Here is a 13,358-nt window from a genome sequence, read left to right as displayed (position 1 = left end):
TACCATCGATGCAGTTTTTTCAAGAAACTTACGAATGAATCATAAATATATGTGTCTTATTTCAGTTACCATAAACCAAATTTATAATTAAGTTTACATGTATTTTATATAACAATTAAAAATAAAACAAAATGTGTATATCCATAACTTGGTTTTATTATCATTCCTTCACTTATTTCATGTATCATTTAATTCCTAAATATTGTTAATTTATTTAATTACATCTCTATTATAGGTACTTATTGCAAATCCAAAGGAACTTCGTTTAATCGATTCGGGTGTTCCTCATGTGATGATGTGACACCTCAGACATTTTTTTTAATTGAAATTTTATAGGTGCGTTGAGATTAAAATTTCATGGTCGTCGCAATACCGTCACGTCATGGAGTAAGGCGACAATTTTGGAATCTTGTCTAAGAAGTTTCATTTCTGACACGTGTGTTCGGAACATGCGCTTTTTTAACTTAGGTTCTTACTGATTTCGTTTAATTTTCAGGATGAATTCGCAGTAGAATTTCAGCTAAAGCCTAAAAGAGGAGAAAACAGTTAACTTTGAGCAGTTAATCCTGAATCCAAGAATATTACTGTTCGAATGCTGTGAATGATCTGTCAATAAATAAATCGGTCAAGTGCGAGTCGGAGTCGCGACACTAATTCCGTACAAACGAGCGTTTTATTTTCTTTAAATAACCCTTTTTATTCGCAATATTTATATTATAATAAATATCTTGTTTTATTCTAATGATAGCCTCCATTATATCAATGTACATATTTAATTCCTTATCCTGCGTCTGCCAGATTTACAAATAAAAAGATGTAAATACTGTGTACAAAGGTTTATCGAAACTGAAGGTTGTTGAAATCGGCACACATCCATACTAATATTATAAATGCGAAAGTAACTCTGTCTGTCTGTCTGTTACTCAATCACGCCTTAACTACTTAACAAATTTTCATGAAATTTGGTATGGAGATATTTTGATACCCGAGAAAGGACATAGGCTACTTTTTATCCCGGGAAATAGGATAGGTTTTATCCTGGAAATCCCACGGGACGGGAACTATACGGGTTTTTCGTTTGACTGCGCGGGCGAAGCTGCGGGTGGAAAGCTAGTACAGAATAAATGGTCAAACTTATATTGTTTACATTAAATAAATATGTACGACGCTATATATCTTTATTCGACCGCCTCATTGGTACAGTGGTTGACGCGTGAGCGTAGCGCCGAGTGGCCCTGGGTTCGATTCCCGGTGGAGACGAAGAAAAAAAAGTGTCTCAGTCTGGCAGGACAAAGAAGGCTGATCACCTACTTGTCCCTAAAAAAGTCGATCAGTGAAACAGATGTATGAATAATGCATCTGCCCCTTACCCCACTACACGGGACTTCAGTCACACTATATATTATCTTTATGAAAATAGTTTTTTAAATATACCCATTAAATATTTTAAATATACCCATTAAACCAAATCTAAATATTTTTCAAATACATAGTATTTCTACTAACCATTATTATTTTTTCCAGCCATCCTCAACAAGCAACCAGCCAACCAGCCAACAACAAACTGATGAAGAAATGGTAAGCACAATGTAATTTGAAAGAGCAACAAATATTCATCATCATGATAGCAAAATTAACAATGCTTTATGTTTCCAGTTGACCCAAGTGAAGGTTGAAGTAGAAAGTGATGATGCTGCGTCCACCGGCTCCGAACCGGATAGACCGGAGATAAAAAGCGAAATCTGTTTCAGTGATTACGAGATCACGGCACCCAGTACTTCTGCAGCAGAACCTCCTGCCAAGCGGCAGAAGACCAAAATCGATGATCTGAACGCAAAGATTGACGAATTAAAAGACATCATGCTTAATAACAACGACAACGATGAATGTCTCGTCTTCGGGAAGTACATAGGGTTCCAACTGCAGAAGATGACGTATGAAACCAGGACGCTCTGCCAGTTGAACATACAGAAGTTGTGCTCTGAGGCGCTTCTCAACCAAATACAGCAAGGGACCAGCATAACAGTGGACGTGGTTCATCATATGAACAATTAAAACACATTTATAACATTTGACGGTTCAAGTCTGAATTTTCGTGGAAAGTGTTTTTGTGTAATGAGGGAATTCCAGGTTCTACTGCAATCCCGGACAATGTGAAAAGAACTATAATTTATAAGTGGACTTTAATTTTTCAATATATGCGACATATTTCGTCTAAGGGTTTATACAGCTGTTACTACCAAAACAATTTTCACCGGAATAGTCGTTATGCGATTTGCCAAGTTCCTTTTGTCTAAATATTTCTAAAATATTAAATTCTGATACCTAATTTTTGATTTTATAGTGTTTTGTCAGGATTTTTTTAATTTCAAAATATTAGAGTCAATATTTTATCGACTTATTGATTTCCACGACTTTAAAAAGTGTAAATACTGTTACTTAGGATATAAAAAATGTCTCAATTTTTTTCATAATTTGCAATGTGTAATAATTATTATAGAATACATGTTAAACTATGATGCTATACTCGTTTTTGTTTTCTAGGTAATTCAATTGATTTCTGATGTACCATTTCATTATAATTTTAACTGACTGATTACAATAAAGAGGACAACGATTTGTTTAGTGTTTTTTAAATAATTTTGTTTTAATCAATTACTTGTATAAATAATTTTATTTTAGGACGTTTGTCCTGTGTGTCCTTGGGGGGAGTATGGCAAAAACGTTGTACACATCTGTTTCATTTATCAATTTTCTTAACGAAACAAATAAAATTACAACTTGTCCCGACTCCTGCTGGATCAAGACATCCTACTAAATACTAATATTATTATAAATGTGAAAGTTTGTGAGGATGTGTGTGTGTGTTTGTTACTCTTTCACGCAAATTCAACTGAACCGATTACAATGATATTTAGCACACATATAGAGGGTAACTTGGATTAACACATAGGATAGGTTTTATACCGGAAATCCCACGGGAACGGGAACTATGCTGGTTTTTCTTTGAAAATGCGGGCGAAGCCGCGGGCGGAAAGCTAGTTATTTTTATAAACAAAAAAGTATACAGGTAGGTAAATAATTTAAAATAAACGGTTATCAAAGGGCTATGAACTGATATAAAGCTATAAACTGATGTAACAGCCCTTACGTCAGACAGCAGGTGACCTAGAACAAGGCTAGGATATCTAGACGACCTAGCTTCAAGGGCAGGTGAGATGATAGGTGACCTAATATATCCTATACTAATATTACCTATAAATGCGTAAGCTTGTGAGGATGGTTGGATGGATGTTAATTCTTTCAGGTAAAAACTACTGGACCGATTACAATGAAATTCGGTATGTAGGTGAAGATCCAAAATAAGACATAGTCTCTTTATACCGAAAATCTATGTTCCTATAAATGTTTTAAGAGGTCATTATGGGAATCCATCTTTTTATCGCAAAATAACATATTATATAATCCTGGATTGAAATGACATTGGGGATAAATTACTAGAAGTAGCTTTATGCACCAATTGGTATCTGTAGTTAACAACTGTAGTCTTAACAGCTTCAAGGTCGCAGTGAAATTACTCTTCTATAGTAAAGATTTGGTTCTTCTGTTGATATGGTTCAATATTAGTAGTAGTCTAAGATCCAAATATAGGTCGACCTTCACCGGCGTGATAATTAATGATAATAGAATGAGACCAATTTTATAATAAATTTAGTGTATTAAAAAAGGGGTTTACTGGGAAAATCCTGGACAGGATATTTTTTAATTAATTAATTGCAGTTTCGAGATAATATTAAGTATATAGATATTATGGCTCTAGTACAATGAAAAGATTTGCCATAATTAGTCTAATTGGCTTCAATGACAGTCATTTTCAAATCACGTCAACATCATCATAAAGTATAACTAGATTCTAGAATCTAGACTACTTACTAACATAAAGTTCTTTGGAGCTGATCTCAGGAATGATGAGACTGTTGGTGTCACCGTCGTAAAATAGGTAAAAGAAAAATTAGGTAAGTACCTACTACCTACCCATTTTTTTATACATATTAAAAAAAACACATTTGGACGTCACAACTCACAGTTCTGAAATCACAATCAAACACGTTTTACGTAAAAAAATATTTTGTTTCATCAAATTGGGTCCAAATAAAATGTACAACTAAAAATAATCATTTAATTTATATTTTACATAACATAAGCACACGTAAAGAACAATATATTACATGTACTCACACATTCGCCGCGCATTTCGCGAGCACTGAACCCATGACCCAAAAAAACATGCTCCTATCTCCCCTCTCTGTCGCACTCGTGCGTTTCGCCAACCTTCTCCCTCTAATACGGGAATAATCTCTGCGTAGATCGGATTAACGTGTTCATTGTGACGCTAGCTCTTCACTCTCGTCGAGGTTAGGCGAGGCGAGGTTTAGCGAGGTTAAGCAAGGCGAGACAACACGAGGTTGTATCCATCTTCACTCTCGCCTTTGTTCAGTTCTCTCTGTGTCGCGAGCATAATGGACGTGCTTGAAGTGTCAATAGCCGCAACTCTATGCGTCTTTGCGTATATTAATTTTATTTATTTATTTATTTATTTTAGAATTTCCAACAGAGGATACAGATTCCATTCGTTACATCTAATCCAAGTACATGATCTTCTGCACATCTAATTATAGGAAATTACAGCGTTCAAAATGTTAATTACGATTACAATTCGTCAATTTATTAATTTAAATATTAGTTTAAAAAAAAATTAAAGAAATTTAATAAAATTAATTATATAGGTAAACCAAAAAAGTATTACAATTACAAATTTAAAATTACAATTATATTCGTCAAATTATAAAAAATATGATATAATAAAAATTTAATGAGTAATTAATTATATACAGAATTCAAATAATTATTATTAAAATTGCAAATTTTATTCAATTACAATTATATTAAAATTTATTAAAATTAATCACTACAATAAAAGTATTTTTTTAAAGTATATCACACTTTATAAAGTTAGTTAGCATTGGAGAAGAAGGCGATGGTGGATAACGAAATATTGATTGATAACGAAAAGTCTTGTGGCATACTGATTGAATGAACGCGAGAATGTGGACGCCGCATCTCGCCTCGTCTGCTCTCGCGCCTCGCGTCCTTTGACTCGCGCCCAAAAAACCGACTCCAGGCGGAGACCAGACGAGGCGAGACGAGGCACGGCAATGTGACGCGAGGGCTCCGACTACACTCTCGTGCTCGCGTTCCCTCGCCTAGCCTCGACGAGAGTGAAGAGCTAGCATTAGAATTTATTCGATCGTAAAGTTTTATAAAATGTTTAGTTTGATTCGTGATGAAATAGACGCGTTCGTCTGCTCAAATATATTTGCGTTGAAAATATTCATGTTTACGTTTTCAGAGAAATTGTAAAGAATTCATTGTTGACTTTTGTTCTATTTTCAAATTGACTATTTCGATTTTAAATCAGACGGTTATGTGGGCTTTTGAATCACCCAAATGACTTACTTTTATCTGTTCTTACACATTGACGTTGTCCATTTACAAAATAAAAATCTTTATAACTTTACATACAAGCATAATCATAATATACCTAACCACATATAACACATTGATCATACACGTGGATAAACATTTATACCCGTTTACCCACTTATGTAACATGTTATAAATAATAATACCGATTCTGTTCATTCAGAGAAGATCAGGTTGTTCAAATAGGTAATATAAAACAAAAGAAACTGTATAAAAACTACGTGTAATAAAAATTTGAATAACGAAACCGGGCGGTACAAAAATGCGCTGTCAAATCTGACATATCATTATAAAAATAGGCTTCTCAGTTGCCATGGACATACGGGCGTAACGTACAATTGTGTTCAATATAAAAAAGTACGACAAAAAGGTCCGAATCCTTGAGATTTATCTCGAAGGGATAAAGCAAAAAATCGAAGTCACGTCGCGACTCGATACAAAGTATTCGCTTCATTGGCCCGAAGATAAATTGATAGCTAAATGCGAATATTATATCTGACAAGTTGAGGAAATGATTAATACCAGTAGCATACATAATGTACAATAAATAATCGTAATTCGAACGATACTCGGATTGACGTCGCTAATGAAGCTTATGCGAACTGTGTAGGTTTTCTTCTTGTTTTTATATTTTTGTTGTGAACGATATTTTATAAATCATTTGTTTGTTTGAAGGATTACCAACGTTGTTTACACTAAGATTTCATTTCTTAAAGTAAACATTTTTATTCGTGAGTAATTTTTAGGAAATGAACATAATATGGTTTGACAATTATTCAAATAATCGTTTAGGCCACAAGCACAACAGCGGCGTCTTTTTATATGGGAGTTAAGTATAACAAAAAAATAATAATAATACAAAACAAAAGACAAAAATCTACGCTGTTCATGTACATTTTGAAGAATTTTAATTACAGACAATGACGTAATAATAGTAACTGGCTATGACGTTGATTGGTCGTTGGATATGTTGGATGCCAAATTTCATATCAATTGGCGAAGTGGTGCATATAAATTGAAAATTTCGATCATTTTCACAAGCATCTAGATGGAAACGATTTAAATAAATTAATTGATATCCCATCAATACATCGACATAATATGTAACAAATAATATTATTTTAATGTCAAAATAATAATGAATCATATTATAAAACTGAAGAGTTGGTTTGTTTGTTTGTTTGAACGCCTTAATCTCAAGAACTACTGGTCCGATTTTAAAAATTCTTTCGGTGTTGGATAGCTCATTTATCGAGGAAGGCTATAGCCTTAGCCACAAAGTACATTATTATTACTGGGGCCTTAGCCTAGCCTATAGGCTATACATATATCATCACGCTAAGACCAACAGGAGCGGAGCCACGCGGGTGAAACCGCGGAGTGCAGCTAGTATATTATAAACACGAAACATGCACTTTATAGTTAAGACAACACACACTATGCAAATAACATACAGTACTAACACTTCATTTAAAACTTACACGTAAATAATAAATAATCATACATAATCATGCTTCACAATTGGTTGAAAAATGTCTCGCTAAGGTTGGTTCCTAGCAATATAAAGATGGACGAAATAAAATATCTAAATAATAAATCAGCTGGAGGTCGTCTTGGGGTTCTGCCAGCTCTGCCGTGATGCATTGGGTTCCGCACAAAATTGACTGAAAAAAATTACAATTGATCCTGCTTTGGACGTATTGGTGAAGTTCTTTGGTTCAGGGATGATAGGTAGGAAATTGTTGGTGCAGAGTGGAACGAACGTACCTACTACCTACCTATTTCGTTATTTTTATCATTTGATATAGGTAATGCTTAAATATTAATTAATCTGGTTAAGTTCGTTAATATATGTAAGTACCAAAAAAATTATGTAAACGGACTTTTAAAGTTGTCTAACTATTAGGTAAAATTTGATAATCAATAACACTGATTTAAACACAAAATAAATTTGACCGAATAAGCTACCTAGTATACGAGTAAATACAGGTGTTTAAGTATGTACTTAGCATGTGCTAATAAGCAGAAATTATAGTTTATGGTAAGTAATTTTTTCAAAGAAAAAAATATCCCAGATGTGGCCAAAGCTTAATCAAAAGGCAGCGAAATCACGAAGCCGGCAAATCGATAAGAACGTGTCGGCAAAAAGCTGAGTCGTTCTTAACATTTTGGTTTCCTTCATAAAAAATTCGTAGTTCGACAGAAATTGATATCCAATCGAATTTACACCATAACTCAATGCAATAAGGTTTATAACCCTTTGTGCATAGTACAGGAGCTACCTGTGTTTTTTTAACACAAAAGGGATTTTCTATGAACAGGTGGTCAATTACAACGTAAAGCTATTGTATTCGTCTAACTTATAAGACTTAACGTAGCTTAAGATGATTACAGGTTCCGGTTAAGTTACCGTAACTTTATAAGCGATTTTTTTTGTTGAAGGGTTGAATTTGTTTAAAATTTCAATATATTTTTTTGACAAGTGGGAGGGTTCGGGCTTTCGGATTTAAACCCTTTGCAAAAATATTAATAAGAAAGTGTAAGGATTTTGAAAGTTTGGACGGGGATAATCTTCACAAATTGTACTTATTAATAAGCCTTTTTTAATTGAAATAAAAGACATATCTTTACTAAGTTGGTAAGTATATGCGTTACATCAGTATTCAGTAGGTATTAAAAATAGTTTTAATAACTTTTAAACATACATTGAGGCATCTATTCTCTTATAGAACAGTAGTATGATAAACCTACAAGTATTTTTTATTCTTTAATAAGTATTACCTACATGATACATATTACATGATGTATGCAAGTCAACCGCAACGTACCGGCTAAAATTTATTGCATTTTCTTCAAAAATATACGAATTTAAAATTTCAACGTGCAATGTAGTGTGACAGGGCGATTAGTTACAGCCAAGCATTTTTTGCAAACTCCGCCAAGTCGATATAATATAGCGTGACACTGGCCCAGTGTAACTGCATCTTTAAAAAATACTGCTAGTAAAGGTGCGTGTACACACTAAAAAATATTATATTCATTCAAATCATGATTGATAGGAATAAAAACTATAAGCAACAAAACACTTGGGAAACCAGTTATCATCATCCGAGGGAAAAAGATAGGTAAGTATGTTGGATAGGAAACATTTTAAGATTGGTTATAGGTATGTGAATAAATAACAAAGCTGATTAAAATTGTTGCTACTTATAATAATAATAATTATATAACAGATGGCTTTTAATTTTTTTTAAGGTACTTACTTACTAACTTATTTTAAATCTACTTTCAGAACAGTTATTAGGATAAGTCGTTACGGAAAAAAGAAATTTTAATAATTCTTTTGTACCTATTTATATTGTTATTAGGAACTAGGTACAGTTTGTAAGTTATTATAACGATCAAACACAATATCTACATACTTATCAGTTATCTGATAAAAATAAATTATATTATTTTATTTAGGTGATTTACAGATATGCCCCACCCTTACTCTGTAACAGCAGATCAATTAGACAGCTTGTGCCACTCGGCTCCGCTTACACTAGCGCGTGCCAACATTATTTTAGCTTCAAACTTCTAGAACATGAGATTTATTTCCAAGATAGATAATATGTATATCATTTAGCGTGAATATAAAGTGTTAAAAATCTTGGTTCAGGTAACTGAATATATTAAACTATTCGATATCAGATTTCAGTGCAATTTTTTTATCTTAAATGTTCATTGAAATAAGAAAGAGAACTGAAACTATTCAAGTACCCATACCTTTGTTAAAATACAGAAGTTATAAGCTGCTCTACCTACCATAGACCATAGAGAAGGTACCAAACTAATTAAATTTTTCCACAGCATGAATATTCATCTGGTCTGACGTAATATTAAATAATTCATCATACACAATAATTATCACTTATTGCACAGAAATTAAATCCATTTATTTTATATTACGGGTCTAGAGTATACCTACTTACTGTTCACAATATATCCACAGTATTAGAGCGTATACGCACTATGCGGGTAGCCGCATTGCGGGTAGCCGTCCGGCTGACCGCAAGCACAATTATGTACGTAATATTCATTTCTATGCGCACTGCGATGCGGCTACCGCAGACCGCACAGTGCGCATAGAAATGAATATTACGTACATAATTGTGCTTGCGGTCAGCCGGACGTCTACCCGCAATGCGGCTACCCGCATAGTGCGTATACGCTCTTACAATATCTATATATTGTTAAATACTGTGATATATCTATGTTTTATCTTTTATCTATAGACTTTCACATTAATACATAAGTATGAAATGTTTCTGAATATATTGTGTGCAATGTTCTTGAACATGAATAGAATGAATTAGAAGATAGTATTTCAATTCTTTTGTATTCCAAATTCCAATAAAATTATTAAAACTCGAACGACTTTATGAAGCCGTGCGTGTGCTATCTATTTCTATTTCAAAATATTTATTAACAAAGTGATGTACCTATATCTACAAAATGTCAATCTCACTGTTATGTAAAGCAGGCAACCGCACAAAAAACGACGGCATCGCATTTCGGTTTCGTTACAACAAAAAAATAATTTACATTAACCTAGCGACAAGCGAAATAAAACCGGCCAAGTGCGAGTCGGGCTCGCGCACAAAGGGTTCCGTAGCAGCAAATATAATAAATTACAGTTAAATCAACCTATCTCAAAAACTATAAGAGATACTTTGATCAAACCAAAAATCGTTGAAAGAGTTAATTAGCATGCATCACCTCTATTTTTTTTAGAATTTTATACCCCGTAGTTATAAAAATAGAGGGGGGGGGACATACTTTTTACGACTTTGAGAGCTGATATCTCAAAAACCGTTCACTTTAAGAAAAATGTTTTTTAGAAAACTTTATATCATTTTAAAAGACCTTTCCATTGATACCCCACACGGGTATGTACATCGAAAAAAAAAATTTCATCCCTCAGTTACATGTATGGGGGGCCCCACCCCCAATTCTTTTTTTTACTATTTAGTGTCATATTTTTGTAGCGGTTCATACAACACATATTCCCATCAAATTTCATCACTGTAGTACTTATAGTTTCCGAGTAAATCGGCTGTGACAGACGGACAGACGGACAGACGGACAGACGGACATGACGAAACTATAAGGGTTCCGTTTTTGCCATTTTGGCTACGGAACCCTAAAAACAGAATGACGACAGTAGTTATGAGAATTCTGAGAAATTGTTGCCAATTATCGGAATTCGAGCCAAAGTCACGGTTAGGCGAGCAGTGTTGCCAACGTGCTCTGATGTGTCATATTGTGTACTAATGAGCGACTAAATAAATATGACATCATGCTTTACTTTATTATATTCAACTTAATATCTCATTTAAAAATTAGTGGACATTTTAACACAAATTTGGCAAAGGGTTCGATTATTAAGGAAGTGCATGGTTTGGTAATTTACTTCAGTGTAGTTTTTAATTTTTATGCGTTACATTTAAAAAATCGATTTATGATCATATTCAATACCTTGGGTAAATTAAAAAATTGTTAAATAGTCTTAAATAAAAACCACTAAATTGATTATAAAAAATTTACTTTATTTAAGCAACCACTTTACTTTGATTCCGATTATCTTAGGATATATACATAAATTCCCTAATTAGGTTAAAATTTAAAAAAGCAGCAATACTGACTCGGCGACGCTCTGTCTGCTGCCATGCCACTGTCGAGCGAGATGCCATCATCAATCACCCTGCGAGCGACAAGGACGAAGCAAGCGCGGCCGGCTCTAAACAATTTCTCCGTCTCTCTCCAACGCTACACGTCAGAAAAGGACGGTGAAGGTCGCAACGTCCTTCAAACACTGCCATTTTAAAATAGTAATAAGTGTGTTAAATGTAAGAGTCATTTCTCATTATTATGGTAATGGGTGAGATCACAGTTACGAATAACTAATTGAATAAGTTATTGTGCAAATGTCGGAACATAAACTTTTTATAGACTCTTTTTCCATTACATTATGAAGTCTGTTTGTGAAAAATTTTATGAGGTTTTAAATTATGTACCTAGTCTATGTACTGAGTAGCTTGTTTGTTGTTTAATTAAATATCGCGTGGGAGAACAAAGGGGACTAGTAACTGGGACTATTAAATTTTAATGACAGCGGGTTGGATAGTATTCATTTATAGCCTGTAGGTATCTATTATATTATGTTATTCATTTTGAAAAATAGGTAGGTACGATTATAATAAATATGATTTTCAAATACTTGTAGGAAATGTTAAAAATTAAATAATAAGTTCATTAATAATCTTTATCTTTATACATATATAAAAATGAATCGCAAAATGTGTTGGTAAGCGCATAACTCGAGAACGGGTGGACCGATTTCGATAATTCTTTGTTTTATTATATTCCTTGAAGTACGAGGATGGTTCTTATGTAGAGAAAACGTAAATATGTACCACGGGCGAAGCCGGGGCGGACTGCTAGTTTATAATAAAAAGTGGTTCAGCAATTCAGCATTACCTACTTCAAATTTAATCATATTGGATATAATAAGTACTTAATCAATTAAAAATTTATATAATTATATCCTACTACATAATAGGTAAGTACTATACATAAATGCGAAAGTTTGCGAGGATGGATAGCTCATCATGGATGGATAGATGGATGGATGATTGTTATTTGTTACTCTTTCACACAAATACTACTGAACCAATTACCATGAAATTTGGTATGTGGGTAGCTGAAGATCCAGAATAACACATATTTATCTCAGAAATCTCACAAAAACGGAAACTGTGCGGGTTTTTCTTTGAAAACGCAGGCGAAGCCGTGAGCGGAAATTTAGTGTGCCGTAAAACAATAAAACATACACTTCACACTTCATTTGTCGACATCGTACCTATCACGAAGTCAGTGATCAGTAAAATAAACATATTTAACATTAAACACATATAAATATTAAAACACATAATTTCTAATCCCTTCGTAAGTACACAATGTAAATGATACTAGATAGTTTCGGAGACAATCACGCAAAATGGAGTCACGAGCGTCTTATTACATTGTTATATTACATTGTTATTGGTTAATTATAACGCATGCTTTTATTTTTTGTGCATAAATGTAATAGTTCGGCATGATCGAGCATTATGTCCGTCTGTCACGCAGTCGGTAGTTTTTATGTGTTTTTTATCGCGATTTTGTTTGGTTGGGACTTGGGTCACCTTGCTTGTCATCGAGCTGTTGATATATTATTTAATAATAATTCTTTCTTTTCAGGACATTTGCCAAACGATGAGGTTTTGATATGATGACTAGAAGTGAAATACACAAGTTGACGGTCACTTCAAAAGATTTTTCTGATGTGTTCTTACAGTGATGATTTTAGTCCATTGAATGAGTCCCTCCAAGGGGGGTCTAGAGTGCGTGAGTTAGTAACGTAAGATGTTTCTTCGGAAACATGTCAAGAGTCCCTAGGTAATAAACATACTAAAACCCCGGGCCACTAGGAGGAGCCCCGGAGTGGGAGGAGGGGGGAAATGGGTCCATTTTTTTCATTTTTCGCTTAAATCTCAAAAACGGTACATGTTAGAGAAAAACTTTCAAGGAAAAGTTGAAAGACCATAAAATTATCTACAAGTAATACCTGAATCATTTTTTCCATATCCTACCGTTTCTGAGTTATACGCAGTAAAACATGATTTTGGCTCAAACAATTTCCACATCAATCGATCAAAAAATATTTCTTTCTTCCAAAAAACTGAAATGTGCAACTTGTGACCAGTACTGATAGATTGCTCTTAATTAGG

At 33.7% G+C, this 13,358-nt stretch overlaps 1 protein-coding gene across 13 annotated transcripts in view; it reads left to right on the top strand.

Annotated features, from left to right (window-relative positions):
• Window positions 1–2,288, top strand: part of LOC149901474 (THAP domain-containing protein 5-like) — a 33,510-nt gene extending 31,222 nt beyond the window's left edge. For all 13 annotated transcript variants that reach the window (XM_090111734.1, XM_090111736.1, XM_090111730.1 and 10 more), the window contains 2 exons: window positions 1,525–1,578; window positions 1,657–2,288. In XM_090111734.1, the coding sequence (XP_089967860.1) occupies window positions 1,525–1,578; window positions 1,657–2,055 (453 nt within the window). In that variant the 3' untranslated portion in view covers window positions 2,056–2,288. The remainder of the gene's footprint in view (window positions 1–1,524; window positions 1,579–1,656) is intronic.
• Window positions 2,289–13,358: the final 11,070 nt, after the last annotated feature.

The sequence above is a fragment of the Colias eurytheme genome, chromosome 17 (genome assembly GCF_061535395.1).
Source record: "Colias eurytheme isolate Ceu_HAF_F1 chromosome 17, ilColEury1 Martin Lab GWU primary, whole genome shotgun sequence".
NCBI classification, from domain to species: Eukaryota; Metazoa; Arthropoda; class Insecta; order Lepidoptera; family Pieridae; genus Colias; species Colias eurytheme.
The sequence above is the reverse complement of the archived record's forward strand: the minus strand, read 5'-3'. Positions and strand labels throughout refer to the sequence as shown.